This window comes from Euleptes europaea, chromosome 4, assembly GCF_029931775.1.
Source record: "Euleptes europaea isolate rEulEur1 chromosome 4, rEulEur1.hap1, whole genome shotgun sequence".
Lineage (NCBI taxonomy): Eukaryota > Metazoa > Chordata > Lepidosauria > Squamata > Sphaerodactylidae > Euleptes > Euleptes europaea.
The window spans coordinates 108,197,041-108,223,368 of NC_079315.1; the positions used below are offsets into that span (position 1 = coordinate 108,197,041).

Below are 26,328 nucleotides of genomic sequence, written 5' to 3' on the forward strand. Positions count from 1 at the left end.
AAAGGTGGACTGTAAGTAAAGTAAATAGATAAACCTCCCTCCAACTTGAGCAGCTCTTCTGCCAGAAGTGCCATTTATTACCATGTATCCAACCACCTGCAAACTTTACAGAACAAGACTTTCCTGCTTTCACCCTGCCCCCCCAACACTACTGCAGACTGAGGGTGAAAACGGGAGGGAGAAATCGGCAGAAATCACAGCCCCGTTTTCAACAAATGGATATGCTGTTCTGTCAGAGAGCTTGGGTTGCCAGGTCCCTCTTTGCCACCGGCAGGAGGTTTTTGGGGTGTAGCCAGGGAAGGGCAGGGTTTGGGAAGGGGGAGGGACTTCGATGCCATAGAGTCCAATTGCCAAAGCGGCCATTTTCTCCAGGGGAACTGATCTCTTATCGTCTGGAGATCAGCTGTAATAGCAGGAGATCTCCAGCTAGTACCTGGAGGTTGACAACCCTACACAGAGCCTGAATGGTTGGATACCATGCCATCATTATTATTTTTAAAGAAAAAATACTAGGCTTTAAACTTTGGTGTGTGCCATGGTAGGGTTCAGTTCAGTGAGTTTAAATTTCAGCAAATTAGATTTAGGTTAAACCACAGGAAAAAACATTTTAATATGAGGGATGTTGAAGTATATTGCATAATCCGCTTTCCTGGAGGGGTTCCAGGAAAGTCTATTAGGAAATAACGGGATAGATCCTACCAACATTTCCACTAGATCTTGCCTGATTCCCCTCTTCACTGTAGTTCCCCCTCATGGCTTTTGTCCACACAGGTGCCATAATACCAGCCAAAATCCTCCCAGAGGCCATAAAGGGCCCCTTCTCCCACTTTAATTGATGGAATAGGTAGCAGGATCCAACACAGTGTGTGTATAAGTTTATAGGTGCTCCACACCTAGATGATGCTATGAGAAAAGTTGAAAAAGCTGGGTATGTTTAGCCTGAAGAGGAGACAACTGAGAAGAGATATAACCATCTTCAAGTACTTGGGTGGCGCTGAGTTATTTTCTGTTGCCCCAGAACGTCGGATCAGAACCAACGGGTTGAAATTAAAAGAGTTTCTGTCTACATTAGGAAGAATTTTCTAACAGTTACAGTGGTTCATCAGTGGAACAGGCTTCCTTGGGAGATGGTGAGCTCTCCTTCACTGGAGGTTTTTAAGCAGAGGCTAGATGGCCATCTGACAGCAATGCTGATTCTATGACCGTAGCCAGATGATGATGAATGGGAGGGCATCTTGGCCATCTTCTAGGCATGGAGTAGGGGTCATTGGGGGTGTGGGGGAGGAGGTAGTTGTGAATTTCCTGCATTGTGCAGGGGGTTGGACTAGATGACCCTGGTGGTACCTTCCAACTCTATGATTCAATGATTCTATGATTCTTTGTTTCTATATATCCAAAAAGAAAACAACATTTAACATCTTTGACTAGTGTTTCCTATTCTGATCTGAATGCTTGCTGTTACTGGCAGGCATGATTACTTAAGAACATAAGAACATAAGAAAGGCCCTGCTGGATCAGACCAAGGCCCATCAAGTCCAGCAGTCTGTTCACACAGTGGCCAACCAGGCGCCTCTAGGAAGCCACAAACAAGACGACTGCAGCAGCACCATCCTGCCCATGTTCCACCGCACCCAAAATAATAGGCATGCTCCTCTGATACTAGAGAGAATAGGTATGCAGCATGACTAATATCCATTCCAGCTAATAGCCATGAATACCCCTTTCCTCCATGAACATGTCCACTCCCCTCTTAAAACCCTCCAAGCTGGCAGCCATCACCACATCCTGGGGCAGGGAGTTCCACAATTTAACTATGTGTTGTGTGAAAAAAGACTTCCTTTTATCTGTTTTGAATCTCTCACCCTCCAGCTTTAGCAGATAACCCTGTGTTCTAGTATTATGGGAGAGGGAGAAAAACTTCTTCCTGTCCACTCTCTCCAAACTATGCATAATTTTATAGACCTCTATCATGTCTCCCCTTAGCTGCCTTCTTTCCAAGCTAAACAGCCCTAAGCGTCTTAACCGCTCCCCATAGGACAGTTGCTCTAGTCCCCTAATCATTTTGGTTGCTCTTTTCTGCACCTTCTCAAGCTCTGTAATATCCTTTTTGAGATGTGGTGACCAGAACTGTACGCAGTATTCCAAGTGTGGTCTCACCACAGATTTGTACAAGGGAAGTATGATATCAGCAGTTTTATTCTCTATTCCTCGTCTAATTATGGCCAGCATGGGATTTTCCTTTTTTACAGCAGCCGCACACTGGGTTGACTTAAAGCTGGTGTGATACAACAGTTAAGGGGATGAGTCGGGAAGTCCTCCGCTCAAATGTCACCTCATCCACGGACTCACTGGGTGGCCTTATGGAAACACTTCTCTCTGTCCCAAGACTGGTTCACCCAATAGCATTGCGTGTAGATGAAGGATGTAAAGTGCTCTGAGTATTATGAGAAAGCATAATAACACTAAATTAATAATCATAAATAATGTGACTTAACACAGAACTTGCTAAGCAAGCAAGCAAATTCTTACACGGCTGCTTTGCTCTTAAACAAACTGCAACCGAATGCAGGTACCACTAATTAAGTTTACTTATTGCAATAAACACAATTAGTGGTTACTCCTCACATATACAATAATGGAAAACTGATACGCTGGCGAGATTCAACTTTAGGACTATTTCTCAAAATGTAAAAAACTAAACAACAAATTAGTTTAACGCTTGGAAATAGTGTTTGGCAGAATTTCAAGAGCCACTAAAAAGGGGGGGGGAGGAATAGGTTAAAGAGAGAGGAGGGGTGTATGGTTCAAATGTTCTCTGTAAAACAATTCAGATTTCCCCCCCCCCCAAGTTAACAACGTCTTTCATAAGGCGGTTGCAAGGATAATTGAGATAAGAATTGTAATGCACTTTGTACATGGAATTGAAATGATTAATTACAGTAATAAAATGGCATGCGCTGATTGAAGAAACTGGAAGGATTCCAGCTATGCTGTAAATTTTTCATGCCGTTATTTAACCCAAGAATGAAACTGCTCAGACATTTCTTTAAAACCTGTGCTCCTTAAGCAACAGACTAGAACAGCTGCACCAAAGACATATTAAACTCTCAGACAAAGGCGAAGTTACAGCGTTCAGGACACCAACAACGCCAGCCGAAATGGCTGGAAACAGTCTGGAATTGTTCTTCGTTCCCACTCATTACTAGAAGGGGGAACTCGGCGACCAGCCTGATCTGACACAACGCGGTGGTCTCGTCTGTCCCAAAACACTTGGCCTCGTAAGAGTACAAATAATGATCCCGCCTCGCAAGAGCATAAATAATACCAGGGCACATTGTCGAACTAGACAGCCCTGTCTGTGGGGAGAAATTCCAAACTACGGCTTTCGCACATAGTGTTCTGGGACTGGCATAAGGGAGAAGGCAGCTAGCATTAGCCCAAGCGAAATGGTTATTTACTTGAGGAGTGACCCGTTTCTTACCCTGTACCCTTCGGTGGAATATCTGGAAACCCATGTAAGCACACATATTGGCTGTGGGAGGGATGGTGGTTGACAGCCCGCGTGGTGTAGTGGTTAAGAGTGGTGGTTTGGAGCGGTGGACTTGGATCTGGAGAACCGGGTTTGATCCCCCACTCCTCCACATGAGCAGCAGACGCTAATCTGGTGAACTGGATTAGTGTCCGCTCTCCTACACATGAAGCCAGCGGGGTGACCTTGGGCTAGTCACAGCTCTCTTAGAGCTCTCTCAGCCCCACCTACCTCACAGGGTGTCTGTTGTGGGGAGGGTAAGGGAAGGTGATTGTAAGCCGGTTTGATTCTCCGTTAAGTGGTAGAGAAAGTCAGCATATAAAAACCACCACTACCACTACCACTACTTCTTCTTCTTCTCCTCCTCCTCCTCCTTCTTCTTCTCACAGAAACTCTTGCTGTTGGACAAGCAGGTAACACACATGAAACCAGCTCCAGGAATGTGATATTTCCTTCCTCGGTGGCCCATCACAGACTTCCAGCCTCTTAGGGGCACTTACCCAAAGGTAAACACAAGCATCCTGAAAAAAAGCAACTGACGAAACTCAAGAGCAAGCCTTCCCTTGTGGGAACAGCTGCTTGGCAAGCGGCGAGCCGCCTCCCTCTACTCCGCTCTTTGCTAATCCTGTGCAACGTTCGGTTCATGGGAACATGCGAGACATATGGCAGTTAGAGGCTTAAGGGTACGCAAATGCGTGCAACCCCTGGGGGCCAGGCAGCACCAGAAGCCGACAGCGTATCACTGTCGAGATGCCCTCTTCTTCATCAAGAATCCCTGTGTGGACCATGAAGTTAATTGAGGTCATTTATGCATGGGAGTTAGCCTGAGGCTCGTTGCTGGCTGGACCCACACTTTCCAGTTGGGAATCTCTGCACCACCAGTCTCCAAGCTCGAATCGTCCCGCCCCTTTAAATCTGCTTTGTAATTGGCTTACTCCGCAGTGCTTACTGTGAGAGAAAATCCCCTCCCAAAAAACTCAACTGCCGCATAAAAAAGCATTTTAAGAACAAAAAAGCAAAAACCCGAGCTTTCTTTTGCTCAGAAAGAGCCCTGAGGAAGCAGGAAGCATTTGAATCTCCGCCTCTTTACATGCTGCTTTGTGATTGGTTGTGAGAGAAAGCAAGCTTCTGTGTCCAGTGTTTTGCCTTCTGCACGGGGATTTCAGCCAGGCTGAGCTCAGGGGAGAGGGAAGAGTCGGGTTAACAGAGGAATGGGAAGACCTGGACATTGCGAGGGCTGGCAGCGAGGTAATTGCTAATGGATGGAAAACTCATGCAGAACTCCAAGGAATAACTGAGGCAGACAGGGGGATAACATGAGTCCAAGTACCCATGCATAAATGAAGAAGAAGAAAAGTCGGTTTTTATATGCCGACTTTCTCTACCACTTAAGGAAGAATCAAACCGGCTTACAATCACCTTCCCTTCCCCTCCCCACATCAGACACCCTGTGAGGTAGGTGGGGCTGAGAGAGCTCTAAGAGAGCTGTAACTTGCCCAAGGTCACCCAGCTGGCTTCATGTGTAGGAGTGGGGAAACAAATCCAGTTCACCAGATTAGCCTCCACCGATCATGTGGAGGAGTGGGGAATCAAACCCGGTTCTCCAGATCAGACTCCAGTGCTCCAAACCACTGCTCTTAACCACCACACCATGCTGAACTGAGTGACCTTGGACTAGAAGTCCCTCTCTCTCAGTCTAATTCTCTGAGGTTGCTGTAATGGGGGGAAAATGGGATAACCCCATCCGTGCATGCCAGCCCAAGCTCTGCGGAGAAAAGGCAAAATTATAATGCAAAGAATGCACAAATGGGAGAAAAATCAATAGACTTTTTTCTTCCAGACTCCCTCCTTTTCAATGTGGGTGTGTAAAGTGCCGTCAAGTCGCAGCCGACTTATGTACAGACGACTAAAAGTAAAATCCTATGCAAAGCTACCCCAGTCTAAGCCCTCTGAAATCAACGGGGCTACAGGTGTGTAACTCTGCATAGGATGGAACTGTAAATCTTTTATTGCTATTTCCCCTCCTCAATCAAATGAGTGTGCTCTTTTAAGAAAAATCGTAATAGTACCAATGGTCCACCAAATTCAGACATCAAGAACAAAAGAAGAAAAATGTTCAACAGAAATCTGCCATATTTCTGGAACTCCCATTCACAGGAAATTTAAGTGGCAGTGTAAGATGTGGGGATCCTATCTGGGTCAAAAGGTGGCATATAAAGAGAGCCAGCGTGGTGTAGTGGTTAAGAGCGGTGGATTGGAGCACTGGAGTCTGATCTGGAGAACTGGGTTTGAGTCCCCACTCCTCCACATGAGTGGAGGAGGCTAATCTGGTGAACTGGATTTGTTTCCCCACTCCTACACACGAAGCCAGCTGGGTGACCTTGGGCAAGTCATTCTCTCTCAGCTTCACCCACCTCACAGTGTGTCTGTTGTGGGGAGGGGAAGGGAAGGCGATTGTAAGCCGGTTTGATTCTGCCTTAAGTGGTAGAGAAAGTCGGCATATAAAAAGCAACTCTTCTTCTTCTTCTTTAAATAAACATATAAATTTGTTTGGGTAAGTATTTGGCAGCTGAAATTAAGGGAATAGACGAGCATTTTACCACCTCGGGCTCTGGTACAGGGAAGCAAAGATGCTGATACAAGTAAAGAAAATTAAATTTCTTGCTACACTAACATGCCATCTTGATGCCAAGAACACAATTTTTTTTGCTTGTGCAACACAATCTCGATAAACCTAAACCTACAGTTTAGGGATGCAAGACTGCATAGAATACACAATTTTTGTCTTGAAAACTAGATAACACATCGTACAATCGTGACCTACTACTTGCCCCAATTCAGCTTATATTCTGAGCTGAAATAGCCTGAATCCAGAGCCAGGGAATAGTTACAATCAGCCACAGAGCTGAATTCATGCACAAGCTAAGTAAACTACAATTTAAGTACCACCACCACCCGCCCCTAAACATTACTAAATTACCTAAAATTGACACATCTTAGCACCTGATTATGTCTTAATCCAGCCCTGGTCAACCATATGGGCGGTTGCTAGGGTTGCCAACCTCTAGGTACTTAGCAAAACAAGAAAAGAGCACCTCCGTGCTAATACCGTCAGGTTTGGAGACTGGCACGGGAAGAAATCAGTACAATAATACTGATAATGAAGATTTTGTGATCATTTATACATGTACCTGATGGACTTTTTAAAATACTTTTCTATATACTAAGAAGATTCTACTATTTATAGACTGTACTATTCATAGACTGCATCAAACACGTTTTGTATATTTTGTATATATCGTTTATTGTCACTTGTTGTAGTCCATTGTACTTGCTGAAATGTTTTGAAACACAATATACACATTTTGTATTATTGTACTGATTTCTTCCCGTGCCAGTTTCCAAACCTCTAGGTACTAGCTGGAGATCCCCTGCTGTTACAACTGATCACCAGCCAATAGAGATCAGTTCCTCTGGAGAAAATGGCCACTTCGGCAATTGGACTCTATGGCATTGAAATCCCTCCCCTCCCCAAATCCCGCCCTCCTCAGGCTCTGCCCCCAAAACCTCCCGCCGCTGGCGAAGAGGGAACTGGCACCCCTAGCGGTTGCAGAGGACAAAGCTAGTAGTTACGGCCCACCTTTCAAGTAGCCATTTCCTATTGGCGGACTGATATTTTTGGGTGTGGAGGGAAGAAGGATTTGTGACACTTTCCGACAAGTTAACAGCATGGCTGTTTAATCAGATTTGTGAAGGTTCCTCCTTCCCCACTCTCACAACAGGAACCAAGTCATGTGAAAATGCATCTTTAGCCTAATTTAGCTCTTGTGACGTTCTTAGCAGCACTGGGCTGGCTTTCCCCTCTCTTTCTTCACGGATGTGTCCACAAAGCCCTCCTACCCGGAAAGCTCCCACAGGGCTAAATTCTTAGCTAGTTTTCTTTAAAAGGCCCGCTCTACATGGAATCCCTTATTTGTCAGGAACACGGCCTATCTTTATTTCTTTTAAGAAAGTACATTTCACATTGTGAAGGGAAAATGCTCCACAGAGCAAAAACAGCAAAAAAAATACACACCCCTGTGCCTTGCAAATGCTTTGTGCAGAGACCCTGAAAAGCAAGCCTTGAATGTGTTCGGTTGCGAATTTTTTTAATGCTTCCTCCTTTGCCTGGTGAAGGAATCAGCTAAGCTCAAACACATACGACTCACGCGCATTAAAGAAGAACTGTAACTCATACAGTGTGCGAATCTTGTGGACGACTTCAGATTTTCTACCCATTTTAACAATTCTCCATAAACTACGTTTCACAGCGCGTTTGTTTCCATGTAATAATAAGATCAACATTGAGATAAACCTATTGAAAATAAATTTAAGCAGGACAGAGCTTGACGTTTGGCCTTTTAAAGACATTAAAACAAGGCCCAGTGTGGACGTAAAGATCCCAACTTCATGACCATGACTCAGAAATCTGGGTGGCCTAGGAAACTCCCACCCAACCCATAATTTCTGTTGCAGTGTTCTATTTACCCTAATATTGCTAATATTGATTACTTTTAAGCCAGAAATGGTGGTGGAAAGGGCAGTCAAGTCACAGCCGACTTATGGCAACCCCTAGGGTTGCCAACCTCCAGGTACTGAGAAAAATATGCACAAGTACTACTGGGAAAGTAGTGGAAATATAGTACTAGGCTCAAACCAATTTATTTAAATAATACACAAGCAAACTATGCAATTCGAGCAGCCTTTTTGGTGCAACAAGACTGAATTATTCTCTCTGTATTAGATTGCTATTATTGCATCTACAAAGACAAATCAATTAATATTTATGAAGATTCCAGCTGATGAAGCTGCAATTTTGCAGTGAAAACGCTAGTGTGCATCCAGACCGCGTTACTGTGGACTTCTTCAATTTTTCAGCTTTCCTTGTGTTGCTTTTTGAAGAAAACAACCTAGAGATAAGACTCTTACTTACCTTGAAAAAGACTTTCCATCTTGGATTTGCTTATACATACTATCACTGCTGTTTTCACTTGTCTGTAGATGTTACACATTGTTCACAATATATGTTTGCATAGTTTGCTTGTGTATTATTTAAATTAATTGGTTTGAGCCTAGTACTAACCTCCAGGTACTAGCTGGAGATCTCTGGCTATTACAACTGATCTCCAGCCGATAGAGATCAGATCACCTGGAGAAAATGGCCGCTTTGGCAATTGGACTCTATGGGATTGAAGTCCCTCCCCTCCCCAAACCCCACCCTCCTATGGCTCCATTTCAAAAATCTCCAGGTATTTCCCAACCTGGAGCTGGCAACCCTAGCAACCCCAGAGGGTTTCTAAGGCAAGAGATGAACAGAGGTGGTCTGCCATTGCCTGCCTCGGCATAGCAACCCTGGACTTCCTTGGGGGTCTCCCATCCAAGTACTAATCAGGGCCGACCCTGCTTAGCTTCCCAGATCTGACGAGATTAGGCCAGCCTGGGCCATCCAGGTAAGAGCTTAAACCAGAGTACAAGTGCCTCAATTCTGATTTGAAGATAACCATGGTTAGTGCAGTCATATGACTATTTGGTTCTTTGTAAAAAGGGAAGAGGAAAGTTCCTATACACAGGAAGCAGAAGATGCCACAGAACTTTCTCTTCTAGACATGGTTATCAATAGATATGGATGCATATCTCACTAAATTTGATTACACAGGAAAACAAAGAATTACTGGATTCTCCAGTAACTAAAGAAGAATTAGAAGAAGCAATAAGTAAAAGTAAATTAAATAAATCACCCGGGCCAGACAGATTTACCGCATTTTATTAAAAAGTATTTAAAGACCAGTTAATTCCCTATTTAATGGAGGTGATGAATTTAGGTTTGACAAAGGGTATTATCCCTCAAACATGGAAACAAGCAAACATAGTACTAATACCAAAGGTAAATTCTGATATATCGGAAGTTAAAAATTATAGACCGATTTCATTATTAAATACTGATTATAAATTATTTGTTGCAATTTTAGCTACTAGACTGAAAAGGGTATTAAATCAATTAATACATGCAGACCAAGCAGGATTTTTACCAGGAAGACTGATCAGTCAAATGTAAGGGTGGTAATAGATCTTTTAGAATACGCGGAACAAGATACAACCCCGATAGCTATGATATTTCTGGATGCGGAAAAAGCATTTGATAATGTAAATTGGCAGTTTATGATCAAGATATTAGAGTTTATGGATTTTGGCGAGAATTTTAAAACTGCTATAAAAAGTGTATATACTCAACAAACTAGACATGGTTATCACATTTACCCAAGGTCTGAGATTTTTTGTATCGCATGTGAGCGGTTTTCAGCTTGTTATCTTTTTTGTAACGTGAAGATCTTTTCCTTCAAAGTGTGAAGCATCCCGGGATTTCCTTCTTCCCCCTTCAAAATAGCCTATGTTCACTCTCCAGAATGTGTTGCTCTCTGCTGCTCCAAAGATGAGCAGAGTAAATTCCAGGAGACAGCAGGGGAGGCCACAATCAGCATCTTGGCATTTTCTTTTTAAAAGGAAATGCCGGCACAGGGAAGCTGAGAACTTGATCACAGGAATGGCATTGAGGGGGGTGGGGAGACAATGCTTATTTATCTCCTTTTGGGGGGAGGACAGAAGCTGGGGAGGTGTTTTGACTGCACAAATGGCTTCCTTTCCCAGTGCCACTGGTGTGATAAAATTTGCACACACATACACACTTCTAGAAGCCTGTAGCAAAGCAGTCAAGATGGATATTTTCTAACTTACAAAGAAAAGGAGTCAGGGAAGAAGCCTTTTCAGCTGGGACCAAGTTGCTCTCCTACATACAACTTGAGAGCCAGCGTGGTGTAGTGGTTAAGAGCGGTGGTTTGGAGCGGTGGACTCTGATCTGGAGAACCGGGTTCGATTCCCCACTCCTCCACATGAGTGGGGGATGCTAATCTGGTGAACCAGGCAGGTTTCCCCACTCCTCCGCGTGGAGCCAGCTGGATGAACTTGGGCTAGTCACAGTTCTCTTAGAGCTCTCGCAGCCTCACCTACCTTACAAGGTGTCTGTTGGGGGAGGGGAAGGGAAGGTGATTGTAAGCCGGTTTGATTCTGCCTTAAGAGAAAGTCGGCATATAAAAACCAACTCTTCTTCTTCATCTTCTAAATGGGATAGTGAAAGGAATGGATAGAGCTATTTTATGAGAACCAAGCGGGAGCTCAAACCATTTTCCCACAAGGAGCAGAAAACTGTAGGGGACTTATTATTTTTTATAAGTCATCCATAACAAACAGTGCTCTTAACAAGTTCCCAAGTGATTTCATTTTAGATGGCAAGGAATTCCACACACCCCTAACAGTGCTATGGTTGTCAATGCCGTTGACTAAGGAAACTAATACATGAAAGCTTCATCAGGGACATTTAACAAATATACCTGCTGGCCAGATTATCATGCATCAAGCAAGCCAGGACCTCATTGCTAGACTGGTGGGCCTAGCAGGTTTGTAAAATTCAGCACTGAACTACAGCGGATATTAATATCAATTAAAGAATGAAAATCCCAGTCGGTTTATTTTATGTCAACACAGGATTCCCTTAGTCTTGTTCCTCTTCTCTTCCATCTCAGGGGGCAAGAGCAACTGCCCTATGAGGAGCGGTTAAAATGACTACGGCTGTTTAGCTTGGAAAGAAGGCAGTTAAGGGGAAATATGATACAGGTCTATAAAATGACGTATGGTATGGAGAGAGTGGACAGGGATAAGCTTTTCTCCCTCTTTTCATAATACTAGAACGTGGGGTCATCTGCTGAAGCTGGAAGGTGAGAGATTCAAAATAGATAAATGGAAGTATTTCTTCACACAGCGCATGGTTAAATGGTGGAACTCCCTGCCCCAGGATGTGGTGATGGCTGCCAACTTGGAGGGCTTTAAGAGGGGAGTGGACATGTTCATGGAGGAGAGGGGTATTCATGGCTACTAGTAAAAATGGACACTAGTCATGATGCATACCTATTCTCTCCAGGATCAGAGGAGCATGCCTATTATATTGTGTGCTGTGGAACGCAGGCAGGATGGTGCTGCTGCAGTCGTCTTGTTTGGGGGCTTTCTAGAGGCACCTGGTTGGCCACTGTGTGACCAGACTGCTGGTCTTGATGGGCCTTGGTCTGATCCAGCATGGCCTTTCTTATGTTCTTACGTTCACTGCATCTAAGTGGGCCCAACTCTGGGAATATTTGAGATCAACAATCAACATTTTAGTAGTTCAGAAAAACACTGTTGCTGACAGAACAGCAAACGTTAAAAAACATTGAATGCCAGTACTTTTAAATATGGTTTCCTACTTGGGTTCCTCTATTGTTACTTCAGAGGGAACTTGGTGTAGAATAAAATGTTGGGCTTTGAGGTGGGAGAGGAAGTTCAAATTTCTGCTCAGCCTTGAGGTTTACTGATTTCCCCAAGGCAACCCACTATCCGTCTCCTTTGCTCACCTAACACAATGACCCAATGCCAAGTTAAACACGTGGATACGTTTAAGTAAAGATATATCGTAACTTTCTCTAGGCCCTTGGGATCAAATACCACAGGAACTGGATTCAATAAAATTCACCTGTTACTTGTAAAAGAACTTCAAAGGAGTTTTCAGTATATTTCCCTCGAATTGTCTAATTTGGATTTATTGGGGTCTTATCAGCCCCTCACAAGCAGCTATGAGTAATTTCTCATAAGGCCTATGACCTTTAAAAAAAGAGAGAGAAGAAAAAAGAATGAATGATATCCAGGTTTTCTCTAGGTATTAAAATGGAATGTGGACAAATGAGGAATGTAATTTAAGGGTTAGATAGAATAGAGTAGATCAGTAATGATAACTTGAAGCCAAAGGTGGAGCACCTGAAGGGAACTTTAAGAAGAGATGCCCAATTCGTCATGGAAAATGACGGTAATCTGAAACCTGCTTGTCAGCATTGCAAGAAATACAGTGCTGGAGAAGGAGAAGAGTTGGTTATACCCCGTTTTTTCTCTGCCTTGAAGGAGTCTCAAAGTAGCTTATAATTGCCTTCCCTTCCCCTCCTTGTGAGGTAGGTGGGGCTGAGAGAGTTCAGAGAGAACTGTGACTAGCCCAAGGTTACCCAGCAGGCTTCATGTGGAGGAGTGGGAAATCAAACCTGGTTCACAAAATTAGAGTTCGCAGCTCTTGTGGAGGAGCGGGGAATCAAACCCAGTTCTCCACATTAGAGTCCGCCACTCTCAACCACTACACCATGCTGGCCCCGTGCTGAGGATGTTGCAAGATTTAAGAAAAATAAACAGCACCCCACCAATGTAAAGTAGACTCTGGAGCTCAAGGTGCCAAGCTATGGTTCACAGCTAATCATCAATGGGGTGGGGTGGGGGAATGGCGGACACTGCAGCTTTTCTGTCTCTGCTCATCCTGCTTAAAACCCACTTGAAACCATAATACCAAATCATCAAGTCAATGTTCCAGACTGTGTAGTCTAGTCATACTACGATTCTAGATATTCTGGCTCGGATCAAATAAATTGTTTACAGAAAGAATTCACAGAATTGATCACTTTCCCTTCCCTGGCAGTCTCTTATGAGTTATCCACCCCCCACTTCCTTGTGAGAGCCATAAAATCCTTGGAGTGTGATGTGGGGGGGGAGGGAGAGATGGGAACCTACAGCAAGATAGAGAATTAGGAGGAATTCCCGAACAAACATCATGTGCAAGAGATCATGCAACTAAGACCTGCCCATTTCCCTTTGTGTCACAACTCCATCACATTCTCTTCCTGTAGGCCCCCATGACTCTCAGGAGTAAACTGGGGGCTGAAGGAGGATTCTTTGGACCCAACCCACTATCAACAGTCGGATCAAATTCTGACTAGGATCTTGAGCACAAAGTTTTAAAAAAATCAGTAAGACCAGAAAATGTTAACAATAACGGAAGGCTTCTGTCTCCCTCAAACTGCCCAAACAAATGTAAACTTCTGAGACTCATTCTCCATCTTCTAGACTGAAGCATCCTTGGTGCACATTGGGTGTATCGCAGTGGCCCGTGGAACTTCACATTCATTCACATCATTCCAGCATCCCATTCCATCAGCTTTGTTCTCCTGAGCTAAACAATAGCTTTCAGGCAACACCAGATGAGCGTAGATGGATCAGGCTACTAGGGTTGCCAGGTCCCCCCTGGACATCACCAGGGGATGGAGGATAGGGTTGCCAGATACAGGTTGGGAAACTCCTGGATATTTGGGGATGGAGCCTAGGGAGGTCAGGGACCTCAGTGGGGTGCAATGCCATAGAGCCCACCCTCCAAAGCATCCATGTTCACCAGGGGAACTGATCTCTGTAGTCTGGAGATGAGCTGTAATTCAAGGGGATCCACAGGTCCCACCTGAAGGCTGGCATTCCTAAGGGCTACCAAGCCCATGGCTCCCATAATCTAAAAAAATCTCTATAAGGAGACAATGTGATGACACTATCGGGCAAAACCCAGAAGTGAATTGCCAGAAACAGTATGGTTTTACCACAGAGTTTCCAGCAGTTCCTAGAGAGGTGTGACATCACTTCCAGGGTTTCCCTGGAAATGACACCATGCCATCAATGACAGAGCCCCCCCATGTCCCCGCCCTGGTCTCCCACTGGTTGCCAGGCTGTGCCCCCCATAGCCAGGTAAATGCTAAGCTCCTCAAGCCAGGAAGGGTCTGTCTTTTTTTGCCTGTGGTTCTTGATTTATTACATGCTGATGCCATTCTCCTTTAGTGCTAGGGAAATAGTGCAGGTTGGTCATAAAAGATCTTACCGGAAGATGATTAAGGGGCACATCAACTTGACCCAGGAAGTCGTCTCTGGTCTGTTAACAAAATAGGAAAGAAATGCTTATTAGCTCAATCGCAATACCAGAGGAGCAAACCAAGGAATGCACAAAACAAAGACAACTGTGTTGACACTGTATCACCATTAGCACCACTGTGATCTACTGGAGTCCTAAAGATCTTTTCCACTAAAGATCTAAATGTCTTCTATTGACAGGAAAGTTATTCCTCATCTTGCATTTGTCGTCTTGCATGCTAAAACTGAACATAGTAGTCATTAAAAAATGAAATTTACGGGCAAATATACTATACTGTAACAGCGGCTAGTACAAAACTTCAGATCTAGATACGATAAGCCATTTTAACTATCTGACCCCATTTTAAAACACGCATATTAATATTTTATAACTACTCTGAATAAACAAGGTAAAAGGATAGGAAATAGCATTTTTTGCAGCATGCCACCTTAGGGTGTTCCTAGTAACTGCTAATGCTTTCATTAAAAATGTAGGAAAAACAAGTTATCCTGTCTGTAGAATACTAACAGCCCAGTAAAAGTTCAACGTGAGCCCTGATACTCAGATGTGGTCTTGCATAGATAAACTTCCTTGTTCATTGTAAAGGACAGACCTGAGCCATACATTAAAAGCATATTGAAAGCAGGCATAATGTCGTGGATAGAGTGTTGGACTCAGATCCGGGTAGGGCTGCCAACTCCCAGTAGGGAAATTCATGGAGATTTGGGCACGGAGCCTGGGGAGGCAGGGTTTGGGGAGGGACCTCAGCAGGGTATAATGCCATAGAGTCCTCCCTCCAAAGCAGCCATTTTCTCCAGGGGAACTGATCTCTGCAGTCTGGAGATCAGTTTTAATTCCAGGAGATCTCCAGGCCCCACCAGGAGGCTGGCAGCCCTGGATCTGGGAGATCTAGATTTTAGGTCCACACTCACCAATGAAACTCAAGGGGTGCCAGAATACCATTCACACTTTCTTATTGTAATCACGCTAACAAAGTTGTGATGAGGATCAAATGGAGAAAAAGGAGGGCCATGCAAGGCCACCCTGAACACCAATGCAATTGAGGGAAGATGGGATAAAAATGAACTACTGGTTTATTTATTACATTATTTATAGTCTGCTTTCTCACCGAGGCTCAAGGTAGTTACGAGATAGATAAAATGTATGTACTATTTTTATTTATTTATTTTTGCGATTTGTAGCCCAGCCTCCCCAGCCGAAGCCAGGATCAGGGGAGGTGACATCATTTAAAATACATCAACAATATTAAAACTTTTGCAATTTATATAGATAGGCATGTTTTATTGGGTTATTATGTCTATTATAATCCAATTTGGACTATAGGAAGGAAGGAAGGAAGGAAGGAAGGAAGGAAGGAAGGAAGGAAGGAAGGAAGGAAGGAAGGAAGAAAGAAAGAAAGAAAGAAAGAAAGAAAGAAAGAAAGAAAGAAAGAAAGAAAGAAAGAAAGAAAGAGAGGGAGGAAGGAAGGAAGGAAGGAAGGAAGGAAGGAAGGAAGGAAGGAAGGAAGGAAGGAAGGAAGGAAGGAAGGAAGAAAGAAAGAAAGAAAGAAAGAAAGAAAGAAAGAAAGAAAGAAAGAAAGAAAGAAAGAAAGATTTCTTCCATGTTATCCTTGAGTTAAGTTTGGCTGAGGGAGCCCAAGGTCGCCCAGCAGGCTTCCAGGGCATGGGAGGGGGGGTTCAAACCTGGGCCTCCCCAGATCCTAGTCAGATGCTCTAACCACTACACCACACTGGCTCTGATGGAGCCAGGCTTCATGCTTGATCACCAGGAAGAGAAGCAGCACCTGGGTGAGTGGGTCAGCTCTTTGGAGACCATCCTGGAAACCACCAGTGCTGAGCTGGGGCCCATATGGGGTGAGAGAGGTTGCAGGCAAGATCACAGTTGCCAAGGGGACAGGATTACTCCCCAGCCAACATCAAGACAGCTGCCAGCTGTGGCTAAGACGGTTGCCCCAGAAACCATAGAATTATAAGGCTCCAGGGTCCCAAGAGACAAGATGGGAGGAGGGCAGGGAAAGGGTGGGGCCAGTTCAGGGGAGTTAAATCCCCACCAGATCCCAGCTGAGGAGGATTCCCTGCCCCACTCTTGCCAAACAGCTGATGGGCTGGAAAACGTAGCAGAGTCTCCCTTCCGGGTCTAAGGCCTAGTGTGGTCAAGGTGAGTCTAGGGTTGCCAACCAACAGATACTAGCTGGAGATCTCCTGCTATTACAACTGATCTCCAGGCGATAGAGATCAGTACACCTGGAGAAAATGACCTCTTTGGCAATTGGACTCTATGGCATTGAAATCCCTCCCCTCTCCAAACTCCGCCCTCCTCAGGCTCTGCCCCAAAAAACTCCCGCTGGTGGCAAAGAGGGACCTGGCAACCCTGGGTGAGCCAGAAGTCCTCACTGTGTGTGTCCTAGGGTTGCCAAGTCCCCCCCGACCACCAGCGAGGGATGGGGGGAGGGAGGTGTTAGAGTTGCTAGATCCAGATTGGGAAATTCCTAGAGATTTGGGGATGGAGCCCGGGGAGGACAGGGACATCAATGGGGCACAATGCCATACAGTCCAACCTCCAAAGCATCCATTTTCTCCAGAGGAACTGATCTCTGTAGTCTGGAGATGAGCTGCAATTCTGGGGGATCCCCCGGCCCCACCTGGAAGCTGGCATCCTTGGCACGCCCCTTCCACTGTGCTGCCCTAAGTGGAACCCTAGCATAAGTCCATTTGTGCACATTTTTCTCCCACATTTCCCTTGTCTCTGTCCTTTCTCCTTTGCCTCTTTCCATAGTCTGTCTCTCCATTCTCAAATTTTAGATTGATAGCTGCTCAGTGTAGGGACCTGGATTTATGAAGAACTGGGTTAACTGATATGCATTTTGCACAAGCTGCCTGAGGAACAGATAGCTGAAGAGGGGGGGATACATTTAAAAATAAATAAAAATTACATTAAAGAATAAAACCTGAAATAAATGCTTCATAAGCAATCTGGTTTCTGCATGCAGTTCTCCCTAAATGCTAGTTGGTGGTTGTTCAGAGAAAGGCTCTCCGTTGAGCTCCTCCGCCTGATACATTCACGGAGACTTCTGATCTAAATGCATCGTAGGCTGCCCGATTTAAACCTAGCTATTCCACAACAGACAAAAACAAATTAGATATTGGTTCCTGAAAAATCCAATTGTTTTGTCATTTGGGAAATTAAGCATTAACAACCAGCCAAAAACAACAAAAATAGAACCGACTTTCTGAAACGCTTATTCCAACAATACAAGGGGGAAGGAGAAAAATATAAAGTCCACAAGGGTAACACTATTACTGTGCAAACATAAATCGAGTTATATCCTTCACAGGCCGCTGACTTCAATGGACTTAAGAAAGGCACAATTGTTTAGTACTGCACTGCATGTTATCATGGTACAGCCTGCCATCAGATACATGAAATATACTCTCAGTTAGCAGAAAGAAGAGGAGTTGGTGTTTATATGCCGACTTTCTCTACCACTTAAGGAAGAATCAGACTGGCTTACAATCCCTTCCCCTCCCCACAACAGACATCCAGTGAGGTAGATGGGGCTGATAGAGATCTAAGAGAGCTGTGACTAGCCCAAGGTCACCCAGCTGGCTTTATGTGGAGGAGTGGGGAAACCAACCCGATTCAACAGATTAGAGTCCACCGTTCATGGGGAAGAATGGGGAACCAAACCCGGTTCTCCAGATTAGAGTCCATCGTGCTCCTAACCACCGCTCTGAACCTCTACACCATGCTGGCTCTTCAGATTCAGATACATGCACACAGGTTAGGGTTTCTATTGACCTCCTTAGATAGGGTTGCCAATCTCTAGGTGGGGCCTGGATATCTCCTAGAATTACAACTGATCTCCAGATGATAAGAGATTAGGTCCTCTGGAGAAAATGGCTACTTTTTGAGTGTTGACTTTATGGGAATTTAACCTGTTGAGGCCCCTTCCCTCTCCAAACTTCACCCTCCCTAGGCTTCACTCCCAAATCTCTAGGAATTTCCCAACATGGAGCTGGCAACCCTACTACGGCGGGAGACCTCCAGGTAATTATGGCCCTTCCAAACTGATGTTCAGCTGGCCGACAGGTGGAAACTGGGACCAAATGGGGGAGGGCACTCATCCTGGGGAGAATTTTTTTTTTTTAAATTAAAAATAAACATAAGGCCTTGTCTACTAATAGGAAATTTTGACCACAGAGTTCCTGTGGTCCTGTAGGCAATTCCTAGAGCTTCCCAGAAGTGATAAAATCTAGCTCTAGAAAACAACAGAAACTCAGTATTCCGCTAAGTCTTCCTTCAGCATAGAAAGACTTTCTCCATAGATGGAAATCTTTCTCTGCTGGTGGTTGTCTTTCTTCATTGGAGGAGGAGACTATGGAAGGGAGTTGCTGGGACCAACCTGCAGGATATCATTTTATCTTCACAACAACCCTGCAAAGTTGGGCAGGATGAGAAACAGTGCTTGACTTAGCGCCATCCGCTAAACTTAACAACAGAGAAAGAAATTTGACTGCTCCGGGCCTTCCTGTTAAAATCCAGCTCTATCTAGTGTACCACGACCTTTAGTAATGTTTCCACTGAATTTTCAATACTACGTTTCATAGATTTTTATTCATGCTAACGAAGACATGCACTAAGAATGATGAATTGTCTTCCAAACCAGCATCACAAGATAGCTGCAAAGAGAAAGAAGTGCCTCTTTTCTAAGCACGTGCATTAGAGGGCTCATTATTCACTTATGAAAGAATCCGATAACATACCGACAGAAACAAAATGATTGCTTCTAGAGAGAACGTTTTGCCATTTTCCCGTTAGACACCAGTCTCCTATACTTTTTTAAAAAAAAATCACCTTAAATTCTAGTTTCTATTATTGTTATTTTATTTCGATTGTAAGCCACCTTGACTTGTGTAAGGTGGAAACGCGGCTAAGAAGCGTTTTAAATAAATAAATAATAAATTGAAATAAATTAATAAGCCCCGGTTAAACTAAACGAAAGGGTATCTTCTTATTAACCAGAAGTATTTGTCACCTGTGTCTCTCTGCTGAACAAATCCCGAGTCACCATAACCTCTGACAACTGACATTTCTTGTGGCTATTTTTAAGGTGGTAAAATCCTGCCAATTCCTCCACACACACGCGCGCGTGCACACACACATACTTATCACTTAAACAACTGCACCCACTGCAAAAACCATTTTTTCTTTTTCTTTTGATTTTATCTAATAAACCTTGGAACTTTGATGCCAGCTGTTTATCTGCTATCCTGCTTAGTTTTTGAAACTACCTCTGTACTAATGACAAGAGCTAAATCAAAAGAAAGAACAGGATGCCAAGCATATCATAACCGCTCTTCAAATATATTAAACCCAAGACTCAGTTCCAATCTTGTGTACAATATTGCAACTAGAACTCCTCCAAATGAGGAATACATACAATACAGTCCACACAGAGTCCATAAATGGAAATCCTCAAAGCAAAGTGTATCTTAATATTCCATACAGCGATGTTCAGCTCCAATTCCAATTTCTTGCACAGACTGTGATCTATAAACACAACCGTTCCATGGAACCTTCTTCAGTGTGCTGTGTAACACAAATTTCTATTATATTCTCTCATGTACAATCTCTCATGTAGGAAATTTCCCATTCCCATCTTCAAGTTATTTCCAAGGTTGTATTTAAGATACATTTTGCTTTGAGGATTTCCATTTATGGACTCTATATGGACTGTATTGCATGTATTCCTCATTTGGAGGAGTTCTAGTTGCAATATTGCACACAAGACTGGAATTGTGTCTTGGGTTTAATATATTTGAAGTGTGGTTATGATATGCTTGGCACCCTGTACTTTCTTTTGATTTAGTTTTTGAAACTGCCAGCTATAATTTTAAATTAACAGTTCTTTGCAATGATATTATGACTTAGCTGTTATTTTATTATTATTGCAAATAGATCAGAGTGCTATTATGGATGAAAGGAGGTATATAAGTATTATTGGTTTTTAAAAAGCTAGATTCAAGTCCAGTAGCACCTTAGAAATCAGGGTATGAGTTTTTGAGAGTCAGTTCCTTTCGTCAGATAACGACGGTATGTGTTAAAGGGAGCTTTGACTATTGAAAGCTCATAATCTGAAAATTCTGTTGGTCTCTAAGGTGTGACTGGACTCAAATCTAGCTGTTCTACTGCGGACCAACATGGGTACCCTCTGAAACTATCTTGTAGGTTTAAAAAAATGCATGTAACAACGCTAATTCCTAATATTGTGGGCCATCAACAACAAATTCCTAATATTGCATTCAGAATTGTAAGCTTTCTTTTTGATGCTGGGAAATATAGCATACACACACACCAGTTTGAAGGGATGAATGTATAAAAAAGGTGTGTCAGATTTCTAATGACAACATTTCCTTGAGAAAAGCAGAGAGGCAGAAGATGCACTTGGAGTCACAAAACAACACAGAAGCTGGGTGATATATGTTATGTTGTAAATGATTTACTTCATTTTCCACCCTCACCTTTCCCCCCCTACAGGGACCCAAAGAAAGCAGCTTATGTCATTCTCCTCCCCTTTATTTTATCCTCAGAAAAACCACCCTGTGAGGTGGGTTAGGCTGAGAGTATGTGGCTGACCCAGGTCACCTAGCAATCTTCCTTGGTAGAGTGGGCATTCAAACCTTGGCAGACCTAATATTTGCATGCAGGCGTGAGGTTTAACTTCCAGTAAAAGGGTGGCAGGTGCTAGAAAAGGGTTCCGTCTGCCCAAGACCCTTGAGAATTTCTGCCCATCAGAGTAGACCATTCAAGCTAGATGCTCCAATAGTCTCACCTGCCATAAGGCAGTGAAATTAGAGCAATTCTAAACGGGTCTTGACAGCACAGAGTGGTAAGCTGCAGTACTGCAGTCCAAGCTCTGCTCACAACCTGGGTTTGATCCCAGCAAAAGTTCGTTTCAGGTAGCCGGCTCAAGGTTGACTCAGCCTTCCATCCCTCCGAGGTCGGTGAAATGAGTACCCAGCTTGCTGGGGGTAAAGGCAAGATGACTGGGGAAGGCACTGGCAAACCACCCCGCAAACAAAGTCTGCCTGGTAAATGTTGGGATGTGACATCACCCCATGGGTCAGTAATGACCCAGTGCTTGTACAGGGGACCTTTACCTTTTAAATGGGTCTTGGTATCCTACTGAGGTCTATTCAGTGGGGTTTACTCCCAGGAAAGTATTCTTGGGGTTGTAATGTTAATTAATTGTGTGCCATCAAGTTGCAACCAACTCGTAGCAACCCCAGGACCATGGAGTTGTTAAGGCAAGAGACGAGCAGAGATGGTTTGCCATTGCCTTCTTCTGCATAGCAAATCCAGTCTTGGTGGTCTCCTATCAAAGTACAAACCGTTGTCAACCCTGCTTAGCTTCCAAACTCTAGATGAGTTCAGGCTACTCAGGGCTATTCAGGCCGCTATTGCACTATTGTGTGTGTGTAACGTGCCATCAAGTTGCAGCCAACTTATGGCGACCCCTTATGGGATTTTCAAGGCAAGAGACTAACAGAGGTGGTTTGCTAGTGCCCTCTTCTGCGTAGCAACCCTGCTATTTCTTGGTGGACTCCCTTCCAAATACTAACTAGGGTTGACCCCACTTAGCTTCCGAGATCTGACGAGATCGGGCAATACAATACTGCCTTCCTTCTCACTGCATTATTAGTCCTTTTCAAACCACACACAGAAAAGAAGAAGAAGAAGAAGAAGAGTTGTTTTTTATATGCCAACTACCACTTAAGGAAGAATGAAACCAGCTTACAATCGCCTTCCCTTCCCCTCCCCACAACAGACGCCCTGTGAGATAGGTAGGGCTGAGAGAGCGTGACTAGCCCAAGGTCACCCAGCTGGCTTCATGTGTAGGAGTGGGGAAACAAATCCAGTTCACCAGATTAGCCTCCGCCACTCATGTGGAGAAGTGGGGAATCAAACCCGATTCTCCAGATCAGAAAACCACCGCTCTTAACCACTACACCATGAGTGTTCATCTTCCTCATTATGTCCATGAAGGATTCAACATGGAAGATCAAAGAAGAGTCGTCTCCTATAGAACACACCATAAATTCTGCAGTGACCTACATCAATTTACCTGCGGTCTAAGAAACATCCTTGTAATGTTCATAGACTATCATAATGTGGTCTGTCCAAGTACATTCCTGTACTAAGTGCTGGTTGGAGAACAAGCAAGCCCTGTTTCAGAAGAAATCAGTCTGCCAATAATAAAAAATGTGGGGAAGTACATTATAATCCCAACTACTTGAACGTAGCTTTGTAAGGATTTTTATCAAAGCAATAAGGCTTCACTATAGTTCCATCTCTATTAGGTTCAGCAATGAATGTTTCCCACTAAAGCAATTTGCAGGCTACTGAATGCCCCAACTATTAAGTTGACTGGCTGAAACGTTTGCTTTTCCTTTCAGACTGTCTGGATAACAATTACTCTAAAGCTCTTTAAGCAAGTAATGGTTTTCTGATGTATGATGACATAGATCAAAGGAAAGTCTTAAAATACATAAAAGAATTGCTACCGATGTGTGTGTATTAAGTCGCTTCTGACTCATGACGACCTCAAGGTCCTCCAAAACATCCTATCCTTACCGGCCTTGCTCAGGTCTTGCCAACCGAGAGCCATGGCTTCCCATTGCAAAGTCAACCCATTTCATGTTGGTCTTTGTCTTTTCCTGCTGCTTTCAACTTTGCCAGTGACTCTTGACTTCTCAAAATGTGACCAAAGTACCGTAGCCTCCATTTTAGTCATTTTAGCTTCTAGGGACGCTCACCGATAAAGTGAGCTATTTTCCAGTTCACTGAAGGAATGTCAGAATTCTCTAGCACGAACCTGATTATGGTTAAGCCAGGATCTAGGAACAAGAGTAAACATGAGCCTGAGAAAGATAGACATTGTGTCCTTCTCTCTCTTTCCTGTAGTCCTCAAGCCACAAGCCACCTTAGTTACAACCTGCTCCCATCTAAGTTTCTCTATCCACCTATAGCTGTCCATGCAGCTTCTGGTTTCTTCACTTCACTCCCAGTTGCATCCCTTAGGAAATAGATAGCTGTTTTTAGAGAGCCAGCGTGGTGTAGTGGTTAAGAGCGGTGTTTTGGAGCAGTGGACTCTGATCTGGAGAACCGGGTTTGATTCCCCACTCTTCCACATGAGCGGCGGAGGCTAAGCTGGCGAATTGGATTTGTTTTCCCGCTTCTACACATGAAGCTGGGCAACCTTGGGCTAGTCACAGCTCTGTTAGAGCTCTCACAGCCTCACCTACCTCACAGGGTGTCTGTTGTGGGGAGGGGAAGGTGATTGTAAGCCGGTTTGATTCTTCCTTAAGTGGTAGAGGAAGTTGGCATATAAAAAACAACTCTTCTTCTTCTTCTATTCCCTCAGCGACACAATGAAGTAAATCCCTGGGCCACTCCCAACCCAGGTACAACCAGGTCACCCGACCTGCTACTGTAGCCTTAGAACCAGCAGCAAGTATTGGGAGTATCCCTCTTGGGGAGCTACCGTGGCTCACGGGTGGAGCATCAGCTTCACAGCTGGAAGGCCCTTAGTTGCATCCCCAGCATCTCCAGTTAAAAAGATGAAGACCATGGAGAGCAGCTTCATATGTGTGATGCTCCAGGCCAAATGATTGGCCTGATGATAAATTCTCCAATGTTACTAATATAACTGGGACCATTCGCTGCCTTTCTTTGTAGGACTGGATTATACCAGAATAAGGACCAATGTTTTTCAGCCATTCTTTCTTATATCTAAAAGCTTGGTTATCTGTTAACCATTGAAGAGCCCTTTGCCAACATTTACTGAAAGACTTCAGAGATGAGTTTAAACATCCCTTCTTTTTTATTACAGGAAGGAAATTGAAGCATTTAACCTTCCTTACAGCACAATCAAACCAGTTCTGGCCTCTCTGAGGAGGATTCCACGGTTGCCCATGGCAACCTTAAGGCCTACCAGACCTGTTGTCAACAATCCCGTTTCATCTAGGTTGTCAGTAGGCTGGAGTTAAACCTGCCTGGCCAGAATGTTTTTCTATACAGCTTTGATTTTTTAAAAATATTTCTGCAGCACTTTCCCTTAATATCAATTATCAGGCAATTACAGAGCATTCCTGGGAGGAATGCCTGCGCCGGTCATAGGAGGCAGCGCAGCTGTGCAGCCTCCAAAGGCATATCTCCCGTGCAACCCTATGAAGGGTTGCTCGGGAGATATGCCACCTAAAAAGACAGGGCCGAAAACTCCCAGCAGCGTAGAAAATCCTTGCAACCCTTCATAGGAGATATGCCACCTAAAAAGGCAGGGCCGAAACCTCCCAGCAGCATAGAAAATCCGTGCAACCCTTCATAGGAGATATGCCACCTAAAAAGGAAGGGCCGAAACCTCCCAGCAGCGTAGAAAATCTGTGCAACCCTTCATAGGAGATATGCCACCTAAAAAGGCAGGGCCGAAACCTCCCAGCAGCATAGAAAATCCGTGCAACCCTTCATAGGGTTGCACGGGAGATATGCCACCTAAAAAGGCAGGGCCGAAACCTCCCAGCAGCGTAGAAAATCCGTGCAACCCTTCATAGGAGATATGCCACCTAAAAAGACAGGGCCGAAACCTCCCAGCAGCGTAGAAAATCCGTGCAACCCTTCATAGGGTTGCACGGGAGATATGCCACCTAAAAAGGTGGCGTATCTCTCAAAAACAGAAAGGGGGCATTCCCGGCCCAAAAGGGCTTAGGCGGCCCTCCCCCAGCCCGACGCCGGAACGCCTCTTGGGACACCGGGACCCCCCGGGGACGCCTCCCGGGATGCCGGCTCAGGCTTTGATGCTGGTGGGATGCCAGCGGAAGGCCTTGTCAGCGTTCTGGGGTGAAGCTGCTATGGTGGCACCGAGCAACTGGCATCCGGGCCTTTCCGTCGGCGTTCGGGCCACTTGCACCGGCGTGAGTTGCTCAGACGCCGGCATGGGGGACCCGAATGCCACCGCGGCGCCTTCCTGGCTTCCTAAGGGCTTTCGCCCTTAGAACTCAGGAATGTGCTGTTACTCTGATTCATAGGGGCTAAAGATCAACATCTTTTATCAGTTCCTTCTCTTTCCAATGAACTGTTTATTTTACAATTTTTTTTGAAAGAAACACAGTTGTCACTGGGTTCTGAACGTGCAGATGGGTACAGACATACAGCCCAAGATATAACTGTGTGTGTTATTCATGTTTTCAGGTCACACGGCGGTGGCACAGTGTATATATACCTGAGATATGTATTGGTACGTAGCCAACCATCTGCCAGCAACATTGGGGTTTTCTGTGGGAGGGGAGAGTCAGCAGAAATCGCTGCTGCCTCTTCTGCATACACACAGAAAATGTCATTGCATAGGAGGAAATGTCATTCCATAGGAGTGGATACATGTCACTGAGTTCTGTTGCTCAAAACAATTAAATTTCATTTGGGGTAATTTGCGACTCATAGGGTCACCATGAGTCGGAAGCGGCTTGACGGCACTTAACACACACACACAAAATTTGCGAACACACACTAAAGATGAATTTGAGGTAACCAGTTATTCCCAAAAGGGCTTTCTTCTCCTGGGTTCAACTCAAGATTAAATAGGTAATTTACCTGCTGTGTTAGGTTGGAAAAGAGTGTTTTGCTGGCTTGGGGGAGGCTAAAAAATGTGGGGGTTTTCCTTGCAGTGTGAGAGAGAGAGAATTTGTGCGCCCAAACAAAGATAGGGATTTTTTAGCCACAGTTGGTTAAAACAGAAGCATCCATAAGAACATAAGAAAGGCCCTGCTGGATCAGACCCAGGCCCATCAAGTCCAGCAGTCTGTTCACACAGTGGCCGACCAGGTGCCACTAGGAAGCCCACAAACAAGACGACTGCAGCAGCACCATCCTGCCTGTGTTCCACAGCACCTAATATAAT

The 26,328-nt window shown here is 44.4% G+C and overlaps 1 protein-coding gene across 8 annotated transcripts in view; it reads right to left on the reverse strand.

The window, feature by feature from the left end:
- NEDD4L (NEDD4 like E3 ubiquitin protein ligase) overlaps positions 1–26,328 on the reverse strand; it is a 321,176-nt gene that overhangs the window by 83,840 nt on the left and 211,008 nt on the right. For all 8 annotated transcript variants that reach the window (XM_056847912.1, XM_056847914.1, XM_056847913.1 and 5 more), the window contains one exon: positions 14,325–14,375. Coding sequence is in view for 5 of the 8 variants with exons in the window: in XM_056847908.1 (XP_056703886.1) it covers positions 14,325–14,375 (51 nt within the window). In the remaining 3 variants the exon portion in view is untranslated. The remainder of the gene's footprint in view (positions 1–14,324; positions 14,376–26,328) is intronic.